General features: G+C 38.5%; 1 protein-coding gene across 5 annotated transcripts in view; it reads left to right on the forward strand.

Annotated features, from left to right (window-relative positions):
- The window catches only part of LOC132405366 (histone-lysine N-methyltransferase NSD2-like), a 215892-nt gene that overhangs the window by 75534 nt on the left and 125418 nt on the right, over positions 1–14940 (forward strand). For all 5 annotated transcript variants that reach the window (XM_059990117.1, XM_059990116.1, XM_059990115.1 and 2 more), the window contains one exon: positions 5689–6381. In XM_059990117.1, the coding sequence (XP_059846100.1) occupies positions 5689–6381 (693 nt within the window). The remainder of the gene's footprint in view (positions 1–5688; positions 6382–14940) is intronic.

Consider the following 14940-nt stretch of genomic DNA (forward strand, 5'->3'; position numbering starts at 1 on the left):
AAAACAAATTGATTGAACCCAAAAAAATTCCGAAATTGAAACCATATACGTAAATTGTGTTTGACTATCGGATTGTCAATTCATTTATGTAATTTAGAAAGAGCAAAGGGGAAAGAAGTCCCTAAAATAGAACCCAATCCTTGTACAGATTTAATCTCCAGATTTACCCAATGAGGGCTAGGAGATAAATCCCAATCCCTCAACCAACATTTCAAATATCGAATATTAATTGCCCAATAATAAAATCTAAAATTAGGCAATGCCAATCCACCTTTCTCCCTTGCCTTCTGTAAATATATTTTACCTAATCTAGGATGTTTGTTCTGCCATGTATATGAGGAAATTTTCGAATCAACATTTTCGAAAAAGGATTTCGGAATAAAAATTGGTACCGTTTGAAATATATACAAGAACTTGGGTAAAATAATCATTTTAATAGCTTTAATCCGACCTATCAGAGATAAAGACAATGGTGACCATTTAGTGAACAAACATTTAATCTGATCAATTAAGGGTAAAAAAATTAACCTTGAATAACTCCTTATGATTTTTTTTGTAATTTTAATCCCTAAGTATATATAAAAAAAGTCATTAACTAATTTAAAAGGTAAATTTCCATAAATTGGAACCTGTCTATTTAAGGGGAACAATTCACTCTTATTAAGATTCAATTTATACCCAGAAAAATTACTAAACTGAGCCAACAATGATATAACTGCAGGAATGGATTTCTCAGGATCAGAAATATATAATAACAAGTCATCTGCATACAATGATAACTTATGTATATCCATCCTGCAAGTAATGCCAAAAACGTTAGGTGATTCTCTAATAGCAATTGCCAAAGGTTCTATAGCAATATCAAATAATAATGGACTAAGAGGACAACCTTGCCTGGTACCCTGAAATAAACGAAAAAAGGGAGATCTTTGATTGTTAGTAAGAACCGAGGCTACTGGAGTATGATATATCAATTTAATCCAGGATATAAATGTCGGACTAAAATTAAACTTCTCAAGCACAGTAAGTAAATATGGCCATTCAACTCTATCAAATGCTTTCTCCGCATCTAATGAAATGATACATTCTGAGGTGCTGCGTGAAGGAGCATAAACAATATTCAATAATCTCCTAATATTGAAAAAAGAATAGCGACTTTTAATAAAACTTTTGATCCTCTGAGATAATTTGAGGTAACACCTTCTCCAGCCTGATCGCTAGTAACTTGGAAAAGATGTTGGAATCTACATTCAATAAGGATATTGGTCTGTAGGATGCACAATCAGTAGGGTCTTTATCTTTTTTCAATATTAAAGAAATGGAAGCTCTATAAAAAGATTGTGGCAATTTACCTAGTCTAATTGCTTCTTCAAAAACCTTGCATAACCAAGGAGAAAGAGTAGAGGAAAAACACTTAAAAAAAAATTCCACTGTATGCCCATCTGGACCTGGTGCTTTCCCAGAATTCATAGAGGAAATAACACCTTTAATTTCTACATCCGTAATAGAGGAGTTTCTAATATTAAAAGTTCTACTGATGATAATTTTGGAAAATTCAATTTCTGAAGAAAATCATACATGGTATTATAATCATGAGGAAATTCAGAATGATGCATGGAGGTATAAAAATCTTGAAAAGATTTGTTTATCTCATCATGGTTAACTGTCAGTTCACCATTCTGTTGACGAATCTTAATAATTTGACGCGTAACCGAAGCATTTTTCAATTGGTTAGCTAACAGTTTACCCGATTTATCACTATGTATATAAAAACCAGTTCTGGTTTTCATTAATTGATTTTTAATTGAAGATGTAAGTAATAAACTGTGTTCCATTTGAAGCTCAACCCTTTGTAAAGCTCCTTACTAGGAACAATCGAATATTTCTTGTCAATTTCTTTAACCTTATTAACCAATAAAAGAGTTTCCTTCTTAATTCGTTTTCTCAAACCAACAGGAGATAATCTGTCCACATATATATGCTTTAAAAGTGTCCCAAAGTATTCCGCAGGAAATTTCATCTGTGGAATTAGTTGAAAAGAAGAAATCAATCTGTTCCTTCATAAATTTAATGAAATCCGGATCTTGCAGTAAGGTAGAATCGAATCGCCATTGCTTAGTACTAGAAGCTGTATCCATTAATTTAATAGAAAGTTTAATTGGAGCATGATCGGAGATGGCTATGATGTCATAATTACAACGTTGATTGTCCTCTTTCTTCACATGAGTTTCTTGTACAAAAATAATATGCGGATTCAGTCTTTGGAATACTTTAAAAATCTTTTTCCGTTTAATAGGATGGTTTAAGCCATTAGTATTCCAAGAGACAAAATTAATGGTCTGAGCCATATTTCTAAAATCAACCCTTTGGTATATAAAGAGTTAACCAAAGTATGAACTCATGCACCCGAAAGAGGAATAAAATAAGGGGAGGATCCGGAAATGATGACACGGCGGACATTTTAGTAGTTTGAAATCAGCCCAAATGAAATAACTAGAAAAACTAATAAAAAGAGCAATAGAATTAGAAAGGAACCGTCCGCCCATGGAAAAGAGACCCTCCTGAGCCTGAAGGAGGCCAGGAAAAAATGAAATTGTGAAACTAAATCTACCCCCATGTCTCCAGAAGGCGACTTCAGATATATAAAGGAGAAAAAAAAGAATCCACCCAACATCCTAAAAAGTAATTAACACTATACTAAAACAGACTTCTTAATATATTAAAAAAACCAAAAAGAATATAAACACTGGTAACTTATAAATCGGGTTAAAACCCGAACAAATAAAAGTTAGGATGTGATAAGAAAGGCATTATAGGAAGAAGACGTCAAAAAAAAGCGAAATAAAAAAAAGCAAGAAATATTTTAGAAAAGAAACCGCCATCTTAGTTACACAAAAAATGAAAAAGATATATATCAAAATGTTAAAAAATACTCACCTTCAAAGGATTAATAATAATGACAAAAATTAAAATACAATGGTTAAAGTAAGTAAATTAAAAAGATTAGTACGTCGATAAAGAAAAACTTTAATTGGAATATAAAATGTAAAATAAACCTACACCAATAGTCAGAAACAAAATCTGGTTTTGGAAACAAAAACTATCTTGTAACGATCAAAACCATACATTTATTAGAGACGAGAATCCGAAGCAGTAGGATAGTTCTCATCCAGAAAGCTTCGAGCATCAGGTGTGGAGAGAAAAACACGTCATGGTGCATTCAAAGGCGAGATTCTAAGTTTCGCAGGGTATAAAAGTGCTGGTTTTAGGTTTTTCTCATAACATTCGGACATCAAAGGTTTAAAAACGAGCCGCATCTTCATCACTTCTGGGCTGAAATCCTCCACAAGCTGAAACTGGAATTATCTCAATTTAACTATCCCTAAACGCCGAGCCAAATGCTCGGCCAAGTGCTCTTTAACATGCACATAATGAAATCGAACAATTACAACAGGTGGTTTAGATGAAGAACTTGGTGATTGGCGCATAATTTTATGGGCACGATCAAGTAACGGAGGACTATCTGGGAATACAGAAGGGAACGCATCCTTTAAAAGTTGAGCAAAATACTTCGAGGGGTCCCCTTGTTCGATACCTTCCGGGAGACCAAGTATGTGTAAGTTCTGTCTTCTAGACTGATTTTCAAAATCGACACTCTTGGCTTTAAGTATTTCCAACTGTTTAATCGCCGAAGATAATTTCTGCTCCAGTTTCTCGATTTTCAAGTCTCGCTTCCGTGCATCCTCTTGCAGAGTTGCGATTAGAGTTTGATGCTGTATAACTTCATGATCAATCTTATCCAGGGAATCCTGGAAAACCTTTAAATCTGCTTTGAAAGTTTGTCGTCGTTCTTCAAATTTTTCATTCAAGAGCTCCAATATCGTATCATAAGTCAATTCAGAACACTTAGGATCAGTCTTTTTTTTCATTCCATTGCCTTTAGAATCTTTTCCAGCGTCTCGGCCTTTAGATCTTAAAGCCATTTCAGTACTCATTTCTTCAAAATTCAGAGCACCCTCTTAAAGATAAGTCCAAAAAAGTAACAAGAATCTTCTGGTGTAGATAAAAATAAGTTAAATAAGGGTGATCATAGGTTAAAAAAGTAAAGGCTATGGAGCGAATCTAAAACAGTGCTCACTCCATGAGCATCTCCTGGTGACTCGTGTTTCAACTGATTGTTGTAAAAAATACACCTGTATCTAAAAGTCCAACTGCCAGTGAGTCAGTATACTGGCAAAAACTACACTGTGAAGACAAAAGAACACTCCAAGCAACTCTGCAAAAAGGTTATTGAAAAGTATATCCCTTGGAATACAGTTAAGTTAATCATCAAGAAATTGAAAGAATATGGCGCAGCTGTAAATCTGCCTAGAGCAGGCCATCCTCAAAACCTCAGTGACTGTGCAAGAAGGGGACTAGTGAGGGAGGCCACCAAGAGACCTATGACAACTCTGCAAGAGCTACATGCTTCAGTGGCTGAAATGGGAAAGACTGTACATGCAACAACTATTGCCTGGGTGCTTAGCCAGTTGCAGCTTTATGAGAGAGTGGCAAAGGAAAGCCACTGTTGGGGGGGGGGGGGGGGAAACTTATGAAATCTTGGCTAGAGTTGGCTAGAAGACACGTGGGAGAATCTGAAGTCAGCTGGAAGAAATTTCAATGGTCTGATTAAACTAAAATTGATCTTTTTGGCCATCAGACTAAATGCTATGTTTGGCATAAACTAGACACTGCACATCAAAAACATAGGAAGTCTACAGTGAAGCATGGTGGTGGCTGCAGTTTGTTGTGGGGATGCTTCACTGCAGAAGGCCCTGGAAGGCTTGTGAAGGTAGAGGATTAAATGAATGCAGCACAATACAGGGAAATCCTGGAGGAAACCTGATGCAGTCCACAAGAGAACTGGTACTTAGGAGAAGATTTGTTTTCCAGAAGGGCAATGACTCCAATCATTAAGCAAAAGTTACAGAGAAATGGCTTAAAAACAACAAAGTTAATGTACTGGAGTGGCCAAGACAGAGTCCAGACCTCAATCCAATTCAGACTTTGTGGCTGGACTTGAAAAAGGATTTTCATTCATGATCCCTATTCAATCTGATACAGCTTGAGCAGTTTATTAAAGAAAACTGGGGCAAAATTGCAGTGTCCAGATGTGCAAAGCTGAGAGAGACCTATTCACACAGACTCAAGGCTATAATTGCTGCCAAAGGTACATCTACTAAATACTGACTTGTAGGAGGTGAATATTTATGCAATCAATCATTTTGTGTTTTATATTTGTAATTAGATCACTTTAAAGAGATCTATCTTCACTTTGACACAAGTCTTTTTCTGTTGATCAATGTCAAAGGTCAAATTAAATCCGCTGTGATTCAATGTTGTACAACAATAAACCATGAAAACTTTTGAAGTGAATACTTTTAATAGACATTCTAGTTTCATGATTATTATTACTGATAGTATGTTTGCTTCAATTCTACAACGTTTGTATATTTTTATTATGTAAAGTAATCACCATTTTTGTAGCTGTTATGTTGGAATTTCAGAGCTCTAGTTACTGGGTATTTGTGTAGATCTCTGGATTTTTATCAAGTAACTTTAAGCTGTGATACACTTTAAGTGTTCTGTCCCATATAGTGCTTATTTTCTTTTGTGTACAACATTGAATGATTTAATCTTTTAATCTAGGTTTCTGTTAAACTCCATGCTCGATGGGAAGCTGGTGTTGATCAGGCAGAAGAAGCACTTTCAATGTCTCTTGAAGACAGGATATCTAAATATTGTCTGATTGGTGAAGCAAGCTTACTCCAAATGGCTGCAAAAGAAACATTTGATATTCAGTACAGTTCAAAGTCCAAGGTGCTACATTCTTCAGCAGTCTCTAACAGTCAATCCAAAGGATCTGAAAACTGTTTCTCGACATATACAAATAGGGAAATCAAGATGAGTAAAAAATCCTCAAATACTAGATGTCCTTCTGACTGTAAAATCAGAAAAGGAACGAAAAACAAGCTTTTAAAATCCAAAGTTCACATTAAAGAATCAAATTTGTGTGCAAATAATACAAGAAATGATATCCCAGTCAATTCAGCTAATTTTTTAAATGGCTTTGTAGAACAGTCAACTGAGATGGTCTTGGGCACAACTCCAAAATTGAATTGTGTTGAAAATTCATCAATCCATAATAATATAAGTACATCCGAGATTGTTTCGGCTGCAACTGCAGTATTAAACTGGTCAGATGAAGGAATTCCTAGGGAGCCATTTAATGTAGAAAATGGTACAACTTCAATTGAACACAAGGCAAAAACTAAATCTGAACATTATAGTGTCTGTAATGGGACTGGAACACAATTTGAAGCCACTCGCCAGAATACACAGGTTTGTGGAACTTTTAATCATTTAAATGGTACTAATTAAGTAGCTGTGTTATTGCATTAATTTTGGCTGTGCCATTGTAATGTACTTCACTTTGTGCAAGCCAATTCCCTGATACACTCAGGACATCCACTTGTCTTAAGACAGTTGTTAGCTCAATAGTACAAAAAGATCATATTGCACAGAAGCAGGTCCCTTGGCAAATGAAGTTTGCACTGATCATTAGATTCCCATCTCAATTTCCCCAAAATCCAAGTATTGTCTCTTCCCCCCCCACCCCCATAATTAAATCACTCTCCTATACACTGAGGGCAACCTACCATAGTCTGTTCACCTTACAACTTGCATGTCTGAGGTGCGAGTGCAGACACCCCATAGATAACATTTGGGAAGGGTATTGCACCCACATTACCAGAGGTGTGAGGCATTCCCTCAAATGTTTCAGCCCAAACTCTAAACCTGTTAAGATTGGAACCATATGTTGACCAATATCATAACTCCCAAACAGCTTAGGTTTCATTCCCTTTTGTATCCTGGAATCAAATTATCACTGATTTTTTAAAATTATGAATTTGGATAGCATCTTCTAAATTTGTGTGTTGCATGTGTATGATCCTCTTTCTAGAACAGCAATTTCTAATACTCCCTTTACCAATGAAAGCCAGTCTTTTTTTAACTAACCTCTTGTCCCCTTCAAATGGGAAAAGACTTCTTATCTGCCCAATGGAATGCTTTTAAAAGTCCTTTAAAACTTGCATGGTTGTGCAAGTTTTAAATGTTCTAAAACATTTAAATCTTCTAAATGTTAGGAAATATAAATGTGATTTTATATAATCTCTCCATAATTTAATGCTTGCATATTAGTGCGGGCGACTCCCACACTGTGGCTATATGAGTAACGGAACTTTGTCTTTGAAAATTCACAAATCACTCCTCAAAAATTTGAGAGTTGAAATTTATGTGGAGAGAGGGGAAAGAAATGTGATAGATTTTTTTTCAATCTTAGTGAAGCATATTTACTGAAAATGGTTGTGAAATAAACTTTTGACATTCAATACAGTTCAAAGTCCAGATGTTGCATACTTCAGCTGTCTTTGTTTCTCCAAAGGCTTTGCATTATGGAAAATCAAGAAGCTGGTTTTTGCAGAACCCCCCACTCTTACCACCCCCCCGCCCAAATGCAGGGATTGCCTTTAGTGATGTGCTAGTTGAGCATTCTTCAAGTGCAAACCCTTCATAATAAAGATTTCTTTGTTGCTTTCTCATCCTTCCCAAAAGAACTTTGAACATTTATTTGTGTAGTATGTTCTACCAAAGAAGATGGTACTATATTTTATGGTTGACAGTTGCAAATGTGCTTGCACAAGGATGTTACCTTTCAACATTGCTTTACTAATTTAGATTTCTGTTTTTGTTCTATTGAATGTGCATAAAATGCTGGGATTTCTTTGTTAGGCAATATTTGTGCAAAGACGACTTTGCTAACTTTTATGTCAATTAACTTGTTATCACTCATATTCTTAGTGATATCAGGCCAGTGCATTTCACACTGTCTTAGCGGTGTTCTGCTCTCATTCCATATTTGTACTTGCAAATTCCTTCTCTTGAATTTCTTTCACATTTCGTGCTCCTCCACTCCCAGATTTTGTTCTGACTTGGCTAATTATTCTCCTTCAGTTGAACACTAATGTTCTGATGTGTTTCGCTAGTTCATGCATTCTCAGCAGAAATTATCCTGGTTAGAAAGAGAATTGATGAGAAGGATGAACCGGTTAACACAAGGTCAAGAGAGCTATTAAAACAAAAATTAGAGCATCCAAAGTGATGAAGGCTATTGGTAGTTCCAAAAACTATATTTTTCAGGAGCTAGCAGTGAAAAGTTTAAAAAGCTAATGAGAGAGAGAATTGGTAATAACTAAACAGGTAACAAGATTATATGGAAATATAAAAAGGAATATTGTAGCTGAGGTAAGTGGGTTTTGGTAGGTGATAATGGATAACCAATAGCTGCAAACAAAGAAATGGCTAATAATTAGAGCCATTACTCTGCAAATTTATCTATCATGCTGAGGATTTTTAGACTATATTGGTAAAGCTAATGAAACTAAAGGTAGACAGGTCACCATTTTGGATGATTATTGACTTCAGGAAGAGGGCACTGGAGGTCCATGAGCCAATCCTTATCGGGGGATCAGAACTGGTGAGGGTGGGAAACCTTAAATTCCTTGATGCTATCTTTTCAAAGGATTTGGCCTGGTTCCAGCATGTAAGTGCCATTACAAACAAGGCATGGCAATGCCTCTACTTCATTAAAGTTTGTGTGGATTCGGCATGTCATGTAAAACTTTGCCAAACTTCTATAGATGTGTGCTGGAGAGTATATTGACTGGTTGTATCATGGATTGGTATGGAAACACCAATACCCTTTTAGAAAAGATTACAAAAGGTAGTGGATACACTCCAACAACACACACAAAATGCTGGTGGAACACAGCAGGCTAGGGAGCATCTGTAGGAGAAGCACTGTCGACATTTTGGGCCTGACAAAGGGTCTCGGCCCGAAACGTCGACAGTGCTTCTCCTATAGATGCTGCCTGGCCAGCTGTGTTCCACCAGCATTTTTTGTGTGTTGTTTGAATTTCCAGCATCTGCAGATTTTGTCATGTTTGCTGGATGTACTCCAGTCCATCACAGGTAAAGCCCTTCCCAGCATTGAGCACATCTACATGGAGCGCTGTTACAGGAAAGCAGCATCCATCATCAAGGACTCCACCATCTTATTCCTCTTATTACTGCTGCTGACAGGAAGCAGGTACAGGGGCTCAGGACCCATACCACCAGGTTCAGGGAAGTTATTACCGCTCAACCATCAGGGTTTTGATCCAGAGGGGATAACTTCACTCAAGTTCACTCTCTTTATCACTGAACAGGACTCACTTTCGAGGACACTATCTCATGATCTCAATAATTATTGATTATTTCTTTTTATTTCTTTTTTTGTGTCTTCTTACATTGATTTTTTTGTTCACCCTGTTGGGAGTGGTCTTACATTGTTTCCATTGCATTCCTTGTATTTACTGTGATTGCCCGCAAGAAGATGAATCTCAGGGTTACATATAAAGGTGACACGTATGTACTTTGACAATAAATTTACTTTGAACTTTTAACTTTTGATTAGGGACTGATCGACGCATTCAAGGGTTTTATAGGATGTGGCTTAAAGATGGTAAAGCCATAGATTGAAGATTTTCAAAACTGAGTTCTGGGTGGACAATAGCAGATTGGAGAATGTGGCAGATGCATCTCCTTTGTTCAGGAATGGAGGGAGACAAAAAGCAGAAAATGATGTTGGTACAATGCTAGAGCCTGTAAACAACAAAGAAATGCCTAGTCACTGAAAGAAGGATGATGTAATCAAACCAAGTCAACCTGATTTTATGAAAAGAAGCTTTTGTTAGACAAAATTATTAGAATAGTAGAATCAATAGAGGAAAAATTGGATGAAGCATGTTTGGATTTCCAATAGACATTTGCTAAGATACCACAGGTAAGACAGGTAAGATATGAGCTCTCAATATTTTGGGGGAAGTGTGTTGATATAGATTGAAGACCAATTATCATATAGAAGTTGAAGTTGGAATAAGTGAGTATTTTTCAGTTTGGAAGGATATAAGCAGTGAGGTACCTTAAGTTTCAGTCTTGGTCCTAGGTTTATTTTTTTTTTACTAAATGTATAAATGACTGAGGGTACAGATTGCAAGGTATCCTAAGTTTTCTGATGATATGAAAATACATGGGAGGATGTGCTATGAAGAGATATTTGAGATCCAGTAGGTTGCAGGCAGGTTAAGTGAGCAAAAACTTGGCAAATGAAGCTTAATGGATGAAAGAGTGAAGTCATGCATTTGTATAGGAAGGAATCAAAAGAGACATTTGTCACTATGAGTACCATGCTAAAGGATCTAGGTGTTATTGTACAAATATAGTGTTAGTGTATAGAAGCAGCTGATGATTAGGAAAGAAAATAGCATTTTAACTTTTATTACAAGGAATTTCAAGTTCAGATCTGGAAAAATATTAAAGGTTGTGAGTGAGGCCACATGCAGTGATCCATAGTTAGGTCCGTTTTTATTTTAAGAGGGGATATACTAGTATTGGAGGCAATCCTGAAGAGATTCAGTAGGCTAATTCCTGGGACCACAGTGCTCCTGACAAATGACTAAAATAGCTAGATCTGGAGATTTGCATTTTAGAAACCTCATTTGTGTGTGGTGGTTAAGCAGTTCTGATTTTCAAAGGGACAAATTTGAGCCAAGCAACCTGACATTTCTCACTTAAGATGCTTATGTGGGCTAGTAAAGTGGTACAATGTGGTGTAAATAATACTTCCAGTTCAAGTAAAATTTAAAAAAATGTTTTTAGCAACTTTGGTACTAAATACAATATCTGGCATAACTTGACTAGCAGTAAATCCCAAGTGCAGCTTTTCAGCCCGTTTTTCCAGCTGGTCCAGATCCTGCTGCAAGCCTAACTCTATGGTTAGGGGGTCAGACAGGCGATTCTGTGAACGCAGGAAAGAAACTCGGATGGTAGTTTGCCCCCCGGTGCCAGGGTCCGGGATGTTTCAGATCTCGTCCCAAGATATCCTGCAGTAGGAGGGAGAACGGTACCAATGACATAGGAAAAGGGAAGAGGTCCTGAAAAAAGACTACAGGGGGTTAGGAAGGAAGTTGAGAAGCAGGACCACAAAGATAGTAATGGATTACTGCCTGTGCCACGCGACATTGAGAATAGGCATAGAATGAGGTGGAGGATAAATGTGTGACTGAGGGATTGGAACAGGGGGCAGGGATTCAGATTTCTGGATTATTGGGACCTCTTTTGGGGCAGGTGTGACCTGTACAAAAAGGATGGAGTGTACTTGAATCCCAGGGGTACCAATATCCTGGTGGGGAGGTTTGCTATGGCAACTGGGGAGAGTTTAAACTAGAATTGTTGGTGGGGGTGGGAACCGATCTGAAGAGACTGGGGAAGAGGAGGTTGGCTCACAAATAGAGAAGGCTTGCAGACAGTGTGAGAGGGAGGATGAGCAAGTGATAGAAAAGGGACACGCTCAGACCGAAGGCTTGAGGTATGCCTATATTAACGCGAGGAGTGTTGTGAGCAAAACGGATGAGCTTAAAGCATGGATCAGTGCTTGGAGATATGATGTGGTGGCCATTACAGAGACTTGGATGGCTTAGGGACAGGAATGGCTACTTCAAGCGCAGGGTTTTAGATGTTTCAGAAAGGACAGGGAGGGAGGCAAAAGAAGTGGGGTCGTGGTACTGTTGATCAGAGATAGTGTCACGGCTGCAGAAAAGTTGGGCGCCATGGAGGGATTGTCCATGGAGTCTCTGTGGGTGGATGTTTGAAACAGGAAGGGGTCAATAATTTACTGGGTGTTTTTTTTATATAGGCTGCCCAGTAGTACCAGGGATATCAAGGAGCAGATAGGGAAACAGATCCTGGAAAGGTGTAGTAATACCAGAGCTGTCATGATGGGAGATATTAATTTCCCAAATATTGATTGGCATCTTCCTAGAGCAAAGGGTTTATTTTAGATGGGGCAGAGTTTGTTAGGTGTGTTCAGGAAGGTTTCTTGACACAGTATGTAGATAAGCCTACAAGAAGGAGAGGCTGTACTTGATTTGGTATTAGGAAATGAACCTGGTCAGTTGTCAGATCTCTCAGTGGGAGAACATTTTGGAGATAGTGATCATAATTTTATCTCCTTTACAATATCATTGGAGAGAGGTAGGAACAAACAAGTTAGAAAAGCATTTAATTGGAGTAAGGGGAATTATGAGGCTATCAGGCAGGAAATTGGAAGCTTAAATTGGAAACAGATGTTCTCAGGGAAACGTATGGAAGAAATGTGGCAAATATGCAGGGGATATTTGTGTGGAGTTCTGCATAGGTACGTTCCAATATAGAGCACAGGAACCGTGGTGTACAAAGGTTGTAATAAATCTAGTCAAGAAGAAAAGAAGAGCTTACAAAAGGCTCATAAAGCTAGGTAATGTTAGAGACCTAGAAGATTATAAGGTTACTAGGAAGGAGCTTAAGAAGGAAATTAGGAGAGCCAGAAAGAGCCATGAGAAGGCCTTGGCAGACAGGATTAAGGAAAACCCCAAGGCATTCTACAAGTATGTGAAGATCATGAGGATAAGACATGAAAGAACAGGACCTATGAAGTGTGACAGTGGGAAAGTGTGTATAGAACCAGAGGAAATAGCAGAGGTACTTAATGAATACTTCAGTATTCACTGTGGAAAAGGATCTTAGTGATTGTAGTGATGACTTGAAGCAGACTGAAAAGCTTGAGTATGTGAATATTAAGAAAGAGGATGTGCTGGAGCTTTTGGAAAACATTAAGTTGGATAAATCACTGGGATCGGATGAAATGTACCCCAGGCTATTATGGGAAGCGAGGGACGAGATTGCTGAGTGTCTGGGGATGATCTTTGCATCATTAATGAAGACAGGAGGGGTTCTGGGTGTTGTTCCCTTATTCAAGAAAGGGAGTATGGATAGCTTAGGAAATTATAGACCAGTGAGTCTTATTTCAGTGGTTGGTAAGTTGATGGAGAAGATCCTGAGAGGCAGGATTAATGTACATTTGGAGAGGTATAATATAATTAGGAGTAGTAGCATGGCTTTGTCAAGGGTAGGTTGTGCCTTATGAACCTGATTGAATTTTTTGAGGATGTGACTAAACACATTGATGAAGGAAGAGCAGTAGATGTAGTGTGTATGGATTTCAGCAAAGCATTTGATAAGGTACCTCATGAGAAAGTAAGGAGGCATGGGAACCAAGGGGACATCGCTTTGTTGATCCAGAACTGGCTTGCCCACAGAAGGCAGAGAGTGGTTGAACACAGGTCATATTCTGCATGGAGGTCGGTCACCAGTGGAGTGCCTCAGGGATCTGTTCTGGAACCCGTACTCTTTGTGATTTTTATAAATGACCTGGATGAGGAAGTGGAGGGATGGGTTAGTAAGTTTGCTGATGACGCAAAGGTGGGAGGTGTTGTGGATAGTGTGGAGGGCTGTCAGAAGTTACAGAGGGACATTGATAGGATACAAAACTTGGCTGAGAAGTGGCAGATGGAGTTCAACCCAGATAAGTGTGAAGTCTTTCATTTTGGTAGGTCAAATATGATGGCAGAATATAGTATTAATGGTAAGACTCTTGGCAGTGTGGTGGATCAGAGGGATCTTGGGGTCTGAGTCCATAGGATGCTCAAAGCAGCTGTGCAGGTTGACTGTGTGGTTAAGAAGGCGTATGGTGTATTGGCCTTCATCAATCGTGGAATTGAATTTAGGAGCCGAGAGGTAATGTTGCAGCTATATAGGACCCTGTTCAGACCCCACTTGGAGTACTGTGCTCCATTCTGGTTGCCTCGCTACAGGAAGGATCTGGAAGCCATTGAAAGGGTGCAGTGGAGATTTACAAGGATGTTGCCTGGATTGGGGAGCATGCCTTATGAGAATAGATTGAGTGAACTTGTCAGTTTCTCCTTGGAGCGATGGAGGATGAGAGGTGACCTGATAGTAGTGTATAAGATGATGAGAGGCATTGATCGTGTGAATAGTCAGAGGCTTTTTCCCAGGGCTGAAATGGTTGCCACAAGAGGACACAGGTTTAAGGTGCTGAGGAGTAAGTACAGAGATGTCAGGGTTAAGTTGTTTTTTACTTAGAGAGTGATGAGTGCATGGATTGGGCTGCCAGCAATGGTGGTGGAGATGGATACAATAGGGTCTTTTAAGAGACTTTTGGATAGGTATATGGAGCTTAGTAAAATACAGGGCTGTAGGTAAGCCTAGTAATTTCTAAGGTAAGGACATGTTCGACACAACTTTGTGGGCCAAAGGGCCTGTATTGTGCTGTAGTATTTCCGTGTAAGCCATGATGGCTGCCTTCACTGTCCACTACACCCCTAATCTTGGTGCCATCCACAGATTTGCTGGTCCAGTTAACCACTTTATCATCCAGATCATAGATAATATTGACAAACAGCGATGGACCCAGCACCAAACCAGAGGCAGTCCACTAGTCACAGAGGCAACAATCTACTACCACTTAGAAATCCTTGACCATGGTACTAGGGGCGCAATATACCATTGAGGAATTTCATTTGCAGCCATGGAAATGTCCTGTCAGTTCCCTTTCCAACTGAACCCCTATCACTACAACTCTTGTAAACTTTTCATCTCTTCCAGTGTGGTAGAGCTGACCATTGTGCCGCTACCTTGGCAATTGCTGTTTTCCTCTGAGAGCTCATCATTCACAACAATATCTGGAATAGTATATCTGTTTGAGAGGGTGTTGGTCACAGGACTCCTATTCTGAGTTTTGGTCATCCATTAGTTTTTCTGATTCTACGTCCAGTTGATGTTTAGAACATAATAAATAGGAGCAGGAGTAGGCCATCTGACCCATCAAGCCTGCTCTGCTATTCAGTAAGATCATGGCTGATCTGCCCTTATACTCATCGCCGCCTGCCTTTTGCCCATAAC

This window comes from Hypanus sabinus, chromosome 15 (assembly GCF_030144855.1).
Source record: "Hypanus sabinus isolate sHypSab1 chromosome 15, sHypSab1.hap1, whole genome shotgun sequence".
NCBI classification, from domain to species: Eukaryota; Metazoa; Chordata; class Chondrichthyes; order Myliobatiformes; family Dasyatidae; genus Hypanus; species Hypanus sabinus.